The sequence below is a fragment of the Temnothorax nylanderi genome, unplaced genomic scaffold (assembly GCF_030848795.1).
Source record: "Temnothorax nylanderi isolate EJ_2023f unplaced genomic scaffold, tnyl_v1.0 TNYL_tig0828_pilon, whole genome shotgun sequence".
In the NCBI taxonomy this organism is placed as follows: domain Eukaryota; kingdom Metazoa; phylum Arthropoda; class Insecta; order Hymenoptera; family Formicidae; genus Temnothorax; species Temnothorax nylanderi.
In genome coordinates this window covers 4,735-13,728 of record NW_027249890.1, presented here as the reverse complement: position 1 = coordinate 13,728, position 8,994 = coordinate 4,735, and the positions used below count along the sequence as shown (strand labels likewise).

At 33.7% G+C, this 8,994-nt stretch overlaps 1 protein-coding gene across 4 annotated transcripts; it reads right to left on the bottom strand.

The window, feature by feature from the left end:
- Window positions 1-4,558: 4,558 nt before the first annotated feature.
- On the bottom strand, window positions 4,559-6,425 carry LOC139785559 (putative nuclease HARBI1). Of its 4 annotated transcripts, none has more exons than XM_071724723.1 (5): window positions 6,148-6,425; window positions 5,861-6,113; window positions 5,634-5,776; window positions 5,311-5,488; window positions 4,559-5,228 (listed from the first exon to the last, which is right to left on the bottom strand). In XM_071724723.1, exons 2-5 carry the CDS (start codon window positions 6,017-6,019, stop codon window positions 4,593-4,595), a joined length of 1,116 nt encoding a protein of 371 aa, XP_071580824.1. In that variant the 5' UTR covers window positions 6,020-6,113; window positions 6,148-6,425; the 3' UTR covers window positions 4,559-4,592. The 4 variants fall into 4 exon arrangements, with proteins under 4 accessions (XP_071580824.1, XP_071580825.1, XP_071580827.1 ...); XM_071724724.1 differs by having other exon boundaries at window positions 5,861-6,096; XM_071724726.1 differs by having other exon boundaries at window positions 5,861-6,079.
- Between the last annotated feature and the right edge of the window lie 2,569 nt (window positions 6,426-8,994).

The window sequence follows — 8,994 nt, the reverse complement described above, 5'->3', positions numbered from 1 at the left end:
GTGTATAAACAGTACATAAATAGGCGGGGGAGGGCTCCACCTTAAGTGTTTAAACAGTTAAATACTTTTAAAGCGCGTCACTAACCTACATAGGTTAGTTGACGCGCTTTAAAAGTATTTAACTGTTTAACCTCCCTCCCCATGCATGTACTTTATAATTTCGCTTTACAACTTAGCATGTACTTTAAGTTGTAAAGCGAGTTCCACGCTTTCAACCACGGGGGGGTGCGGGGGGGGCCGAAGGCCCCCCCTCGCACCGCCTCGTCTGTGTGTGTGTGTGTGTGTGTGTCCACGCGAAACGAGGTGCCACATGGGTTCATGACGCGCTTTACAAGCTCGTTTAAGTACATGCGTGGGCGAAGGGATTTTGCTCCCCTGCACCCCCCTTTCCATGCATGTACTTTATAATTTCGCTTTACAACTTAGCATGTACTTTAAGTTGTAAAGCGCGTCATGAACCCATGTGGCACCTCGTTTCGCGTGGACACACACACACACACAGACGAGGCGGTGCGAGGGGAGGCCTTCGGCCCCCCCCGCACCACCCGTGGTTGAAAGCGTGGAACTCGCTTTACAACTTAAAGTACATGCTAAGTTGTAAAGCGAAATTATAAAGTACATGCATGGGGAGGGGGGTGCAGGGGAGCAAAATTTCCCCGCCCACGCATGTACTGGGCACACACACACACACACACACACACACACACACACACACACACACACACACACACACACACACACACACACACACACACACACACACACACACGTGTGTATGCCCTGCTTTATAGAAGTTGTGATTTTCGTTAAAGCAGGGCACACACACACGTGTGTATGCCCTGCTTTATAGAAGTTGTGATTTCCGTTAAAGCAGGGCACACACACACACACGTGTGTATGCCCTGCTTTATAGAAATTGTGATTTTCGTTAAAGCAGGGCACACACACGTGTGTATATGCCCTGCTTTATAGAAGCTGTGATTTTTACATAGAAGTAGCCTGCGGCGGAACCCCTTCCCCCGCATAATAAAACTAAACAAACTCCCAGCGTGATACCTAACTGCTTGAATCAAGACGCTTGGTTATTCTGCACGATTGACCAGTCAATAGTCATCATATTTAAAATTGGCGCACTTTTGCATGCGCGTGCGGTCACTGAGCATGCGCATATGGCCGCAGAGCACGTTCAGTGTTGCTACATGGCGTCGGTATGACAAGAATTATAACCTGATTCCTGTCAACTTTAACGTTTAATATCTCGCGTCACGGGGCAGAGCGACACTTTTTTCTGCCAGATTCTTTCGTTTCGTACAAAAACGCGTCGATTGAGCATAATTTCATCGAGATTTGAGGTGAGGCCCCTAAACTGTATAATTACCGTTTTTTATAGTATGTGGTGGGGCTAGAACTTGTGTCAAGCTGGCCCTCCCCCATGCGAAAAAATATATATAGAGTGCTCAAATCGAAAAAACGTTTATACCAGAATTTGTTGCTATTTTCTTGCTTTAAGATAGCATAAAAACATTTTGGAAATATAACGTTATTTAAGATGTAGTCAATATAGTGCTGTCTGTTAAGTATTCGGATATGCGTATTTTCTAAAAAAAACGTTATATTTCAAAAATGTTTTCACGCTATCTTGAAGCAACAAAAAAGCAACAAATTCTGGTGTATTTGTTTTTTAGATTTAGGCACTCTATATGTGTTTTCTAGTATGGGGGGGGGGCTAGCTTGACGACAAGCTGGCCCCACCCATTTCGATCGCCATTTCCTGCTAAACGGCTTGAGCAACAAAATCCGGACTAGAGCAACAAATTAGCACATAAATAGCACTAAATTTTTTAATAAGTGCAGATTTTTTTGTGATGGTGGGGGGCTAACTTGATAGAGGTTAATTAAAGCGATTTATGACGAAAAAACGCGAATTTTCTCGAAAACACGGATTTTGGTCATTTTTGGTAAATTCTTTAAAAATCGAATAATTTAAAGTTATTTCGATATATTTGAGTCCAGAGGGATGAGAAGCCCATTTATGATATTTTTATATGATTTAATTGATTATTTCGAAAAAACACATTTTTGATCAATTTTCGTAATTTTCGATTTTATTGATTTTGAATAGATTTACGTTACTTATCGTAAGAGAAGTCCAATAAACTTTATTTTATTGAAAAATAACCATTTTTAAAAATTTTGATTGGTCAAAAATGTGTTTTTTCGAAATAATCACTTAAATCACATAAAATATCATAATTGGGCTTCTCTTATCCCTCTGAACTCAAATCTATCAAGATAACTTAAAATTATTCGATTTTTCAATAATTTATTAAAAATGACCAAAATTTGTATTTTCGAGAAAATTTGCGTTTTCTCGATATATATCGCTTCTACTAATCTACTTAAACTTAATTATCGCACTCTGAACTTAAAAAATTCAATTTTCCAAGTTTTGACCCAATGGTCATTTCACGAAATATCGCAAAATTCAATATAAAAACGTTATAATATTTTTTCTTAGACTCTATTAAACTCAAATATATGATTATAAAATGAAAATAATGCTTATTCTAAGTTTTAACTTTTTTATGTCAAAAATGCAAAAAACTGTAATATCGCAATAAATCACTTAAAAACTATATCACGCAACTCCTTACAATCAAAAAAATCATTTAAGACTAATTTTAACTCAATCGGGCAGGAATTTGCAAAATCACCATGAACAGGTGAAATGATTGAAAAACGCAAAAATTAATATAAAAACTATATAGGTAACCTATTTAGGACCTAACAAACTCAAATATATCATTTATAACTTAATATTACGCAAATTACCAAAGTTTACTTTCACAAGTCAAAATCTAGAATAATCTAATGGCGAATTCGATTGGCGTGCACTCGCTCCGTTCCAGTGGCTAGTAACTTTTTGTTACTACGCGCACGTGCTCGGAGTGCGTAGTTCTATACTGACCCGAGTGCGGTCACTTGCACTGATCTGGGAGCGTTCACTTGCACTGACCCAATGCAGTGCAACTAGTAACTTCTTCAATGCCTACATGTGCAAAATGCGACGTTCGTAACCTTGAAAACCATTTTCAACTTAACCTTTAACGGCTTTTAAACGACCGTTTTAACCGAGCTAATAAGTCGGCTGAAGTATATTATTTTATATAATACGGTATAAAAACTTTTATTTACAAAAGTGAAACATTATAGGTATGTAAAATAAAGAGAAATATCTACAAGAGAGTTAAGATTTTTTTATATTGAGATCAATATTACTAGTTTATGACATCTTATAGCACCTTTATTGTATATTGTGTAATATATATTTTTGTATAATTACAACTTCAAATATGTTATACTTTATACTTTCTATTATTAATTACAGATTTTCAAAGAAAAGCATGGCTGCTAGCAAAGATAAGGATTCATCCCTCAAAGATAAGAACGAATTAACAACTGCTTGGTGTGACGAAAGTACACGCTTATTATTAGATAAATATGAGCAATATTTACCTTTAATTGGGCCTATGAAACGATTTAAATGTAAAAAATCAATGTGGATACAAATATCTAATGATATCTTAACAGAACTAAACATTGCACGAAGCAGTACGCAATGTGAGAATCGTTACGAGACTATTTTGAAACGTAAAATGCAATCTGTAAGAAGCAATCAGCAATCAGGTGCGAAACGAACAAGAGTGGATTTTGAAGAAGAATTAAACAAGATAAAGGCAATAGATGACAGCTTGGAGCCTGAGGTAATGCAAGGTCCTGGGAAAATTATTGAAAAGCAACAAGAAAATATAGCAATGGATCGCAAAGTCACGAAGTCACAAAAGGCACCGAAAAAAATGTCTATAAGTGAGACTTTATTACGCATCAGGAAGATAAAGAGAAGAAGAGAGAAAGAAGACATACAGAGAAATTGGATATATTACGTAGCTTTATGAAAATATTTTCAAATGATACAATTGATTCAAATTGAGATTCAACAACAGACAATGATACAATTGATTTAAATCAAGATTCAAGTAGTGATTAGAAACAGCATACTTTTTTACACATCATACTTTATGTAATCTGAAAAAGTTATAAGTAGTTATACAATATTATCTTACTATTTTGTTCATTATATGATAACTAAAGACTGTTTCCTTATTAATATAATGCTAAAGACTGTTACGTAAAAACTAAAGACTAAAATACTAAAGACTATGATGGAATACTAAAGACTGTTTCTTTATATGTGATGTATTACTAAAGACTAAATACGTTATGTATTACTTAAGTTTTTTTATATAATGTAAAATGTTTTATGTAAAGAAATTTTTTAGTTTTTTTACATCATTTGATAGTACAAAGTACTTTATGCTAATTTTGAAAGAAAAAAATATATTTACTTTATTAAAGTGCGTTAATAATATAAAAGAAACAATGTATGTATTAAAAAAGTATTATTTTCTTTAAAATATAAATTTAAGTATTTTAAGTTTATATAGTATCTATTAAGTAAAAGAATAAATTTTATTTTGTGTTCTGTAAAAAATTTTATTTGTGCATACATGTTTATTTGTGTTACATTTTCACTAATTAAAAGCCAATAAATTACAAATAATGTCTCTTTTTACCTCACCTTCCATCCTATCGTTCGGATTCTGCTCATTATAAACCTGCCTCTCATTACATTCTACGTCTTCCTCAATATTATCTAAATGATCATTGTTCAAAATACACAAATTATGTAACACACAACATGAAATTATAAAATTAGCAGAACGTTTAACTGTGAGAAAATCTAGTTGCATTAACTGCCTGAATCTTTGTTTTAATAATGCAAACGCATTTTCTATCTTAACTCTTGTTTGAGAAAATTTGAAATTATAATTTCGTTGAAGGGCTGTAAGATTGCCGTAATCTCTGTACGGGGTTAATAAATATTTTCTTAAAGGATATGCCGCATCGCCTAATAAGTGATAATTTTCTGATATATTTTGTATTTCATTACTTAAAAATGATAATTGGAATATTCTTGCTTCATGTATTTTATTAGGAGGACCGATAAAGACATCTAAAAATAATTTATTGGCATCACAAACTGCTTGTAATGTCAGAGATAGAAAATCATGTCTATTAACGTAAGTACTCTTAATTTTTTTAGCAGGCGTTCTAATTTTAATAAATGTTCCATCGATGCATCCGAGGACCTCAGGAAATCCACTTATCTGAAACAAAGTTATTTTATAAATGTTTAAACATATAACTTTTGAAACATATCTTTTAGCATATAATAACAATATTAATTACTTCTTCAAATTCACGAGCAACCTCTCTTTTTCTATCTTCTGTAGCAGGCATTTTTATTATATTTGGAGCAATATTAAGTAAAAATGTCATAACATTCGAAATGATAGCATGAAACGTAGATTCTGCTACATTAAATCTGGATGCAACGTCCCGTATCACGGATTTGTTTCCTGCAAACCTACAAATATAATATAAACATTATTATTACGTACCTATATATGCATTAACTACATGAGTATATATATATATACTCATGTAGTTAATATACATATGTATATATGCGTGTGTATGTATATATATATATATATAAGAAATATATACACCATAAAAATGATAATAACTGAATATTACTGTTTATAGTACTGCGCCCACCATGTTCTTGTAATGTATTGAAAATTTCGGAATTTTCATACATATCGTGTAATTTATCAAATGTACTCCGTTGTAAACGAAAGTGTCGCTGAAACTTTAAGCAAAAGTTACTTTACATGTACATCTTACATTACAAATGTTTAAAATATAAATTGAAATTACGTATGAAGAAACATACCTCTTTATCAGAATATTCATTGATAATATCTATCATATTCCGAACTTTTGGAATTTGCTGTCGCATTTCATGTTGCATTATTAATGCCATCATTTCCTCGTCACTAGAACTGCTTGAACTGTTTAACAGTTCATCTATGAGCAATAGTTCAGCTGCCATTTTTTTTTCTTTATATTTATCCTTTGTGTGTAGCCTTGTTTTATCCTTTGTATTTATATCCTTTAATTGTATTTAACCTTTAATTGTATTTAACCTTTAATTGTATTTAACCTTTAATTGTATTTAACCTTTAATTGTATTTATCCGTATCTATTCTTTGTATTTATCCTTTAATTGTATTTATCTTGTATTTATCCTTCGTACATATCCTTTTTACCCATTCTCTATTTCACTCTCTTTTAACAAAAAAATATTTCTACATTCGCACTGAACCGCACTGATAAATTTGTCAGTGCAGTTCAGTGCCTTCCACACTAGTGCAGTGGACCTCAACCGAACGTACAAGTAGCACTGGACTATGGTAGTGCAGTTCAATCGAACACGTTTTCACTAGCACATGTTTTCAGTGCACTGCAGTGCACTGTCAACCGAACACATGTAGATTCTGAACCAGTGGAGGGCAAGCCAACCGAACACTAAATACTGACAGAGGGCGCACTCAGTGCGCACTAGTGCGCACTAGTGCATCCAATCAAATTCGCCATAAGACCGCACTCGACAAGACGTCCGCACTCTCCAAAGGTTCGTCGAGGAAAGACCACGATCTCCCCTCGAAGCATCCCTACCTCTGTTTCAAGCATGCGCAACCGGCGCACAGTGGGAAAAAAGGCACTCTTTTTGGACAAAAATCGCTGAACGGTGTAATTTTTAACCGATTTCAATGCTTTTTTCTTAATTTACTCGTTATAAATTTCTCTATAATCGTATTGTAGCCGTTTTTTAAATTAGGGCTTCAATTCAAAATGGCGGACGCAAAATGGTTGTCAGAAATATAGAAACTGTAAGATATTGAATATTCTTGCACCAGACTAAGGATATACGGGTTTTTAGGGATCCCTAATAACATATCTGTGGTCAAAATTGTAATGTTTTTGCCACTGAAAACGATCTAATCGAAGATTCGCAGGCCGAAATGTTTTACGACTTTTTGATATCTTAACACAATATTGATGCATTTAGATCCCATTTTTGCTTACGTATTAGTACATATTATCTGAAAATTTCAAAACTTAGCATAAAATTTATATAGCTGCCAAAATATAAAACTTAAATCATAATGTAAAAGCAAAGAAATAACATAAATTTTGTTATGTGTGACTTTAAGTGTTTTATTATTAACGTAATACTCAAGCCTTTTATCGTCAAGGCACAGACGTGCAATCGAAATACGATAGCGTTCGAGGTTCGAGTGGTCACCAGTGATTTTAGAAGTGAGACGAAGCGCGCAGTATTGCCAGGTTGCAGTTGGGGGCCAGAGCCACAGCAGCGTTTTTCCTTTTTCACTTGGGCGCACAAAAACGCTCTGTCTATTACAGAGAGCCGCTATCGTATCTCGATTGTTAGACGATCGCTTGTTGCCGAAACTTTAGCGTGTTTATTTTGAAGTTCTCGATCCTAAATCCTAAAATACTAATATTAACACAAATGTTTTGTCCCTATACAATTGGTGGATGACGATAGTGATATTGTATGGAAAAATAAAAGTCCTTCGTCAGTCTATTATTGCCGACCAGTAAAGTTCGAATTTATAAAAAAAAATGATTCTAATACAGTTAATGAATACAAATTTTATTCAGATATTTTTAACCAACCTGATCCCTCATGCATTACAGTGGAAAATTTATTATTCAATGTAAGTTTTAACATAAAATGCACAATGATCGACGGTAAAACATGTAACATTTTAACCGGTCAAAAATCTTCCAATTGTTGCAACATTTGTGGAGTGGGTCCAAAATATATAAATAATCTAAAATATGTTAAAAATCTTTCAATTAATGATGATAACTATAAATACGGGCTTTCGACAGCTGCGCAAAAGGAGAACATAAAGTTTTAAAAGCTGAAAGAAAAAAACTTATTCAAAAGAATTTAAAATCTAAATTATCATTAACTGTAGATGTTGTAAAACAAGGAGCAGGTACAACTAACACTGGGAATGTTGCCCGTTGTTTTTTTGCAGAAGCTGAAACAGTAGCCGAAGTTACTGGATTAAATAAAGATCTGATAAAACGACTGGCCAATATTTTACAGGTATTAGCATGTGGAAAAAACATTGATTGTAACAAGTTTGAAAAATATTGTTTAGATACTGCTGAACTTTGTGTTCACTTGTATCCCTGTATAACATTCCACCATCTGTACATAAAGTTTTAATACACGGTAGTAGTATTATTAAACATTTTGGTTTGCCAATCGGTTGTCTCTCGGAAGAAGCGCAAGAAGCAAGCAATAAGATTTTTCGAAAAGCTAGTGCCCAACACAGCAGAATGAAGTCACGAAAATCTACTAATGAAGATATCATGCATTACCTTCTAATGTCTTCACATCCCTTAATTAGTAGTATAAGAATTAAACAAGAGAACAAACAGAAAGATTTATTTCCTGAGGCTAAAGATCTGTTGATCAATTAACCCTTTAGGGGCCTGTGTACATAATTATTATGTACATAATTATTATGTAGGAAAGACCGGGGCTAAACAGTCCGTTTTTTTTTGGTGCCGATTTTTAACAACAAAATAAATAATTGTAGTTAAATGTGGTATACCACTGTAAAGAGTGAACCTTTAGCTACAAAATTTATATAGGAAATTTTTGTCTACGTCGCTTTGTTTAACCGGTATAGAGCAAAAACGACAACGGTGGAAAAATTGAAATCTCAAAAATGCCGGAGTATAACAGTCTGCACTGCATTTTCAATACATATACGTACATCTAATTTTAAAAAATAATAGGATACATGCAATAATTGTTTTTTAAGAGAAAAATATAAAAATTTATTTAAAATTTTTATGCGAAACATTATTAAAAAATAGTTACGAGGGTTCCTCTTTCCGCAGAAGTCACTCGCTCGACTTGTTTCACTCCTCGACGTCCGATGACTCTATTCGGTGTCTGAACGGTTGTAATTCCCG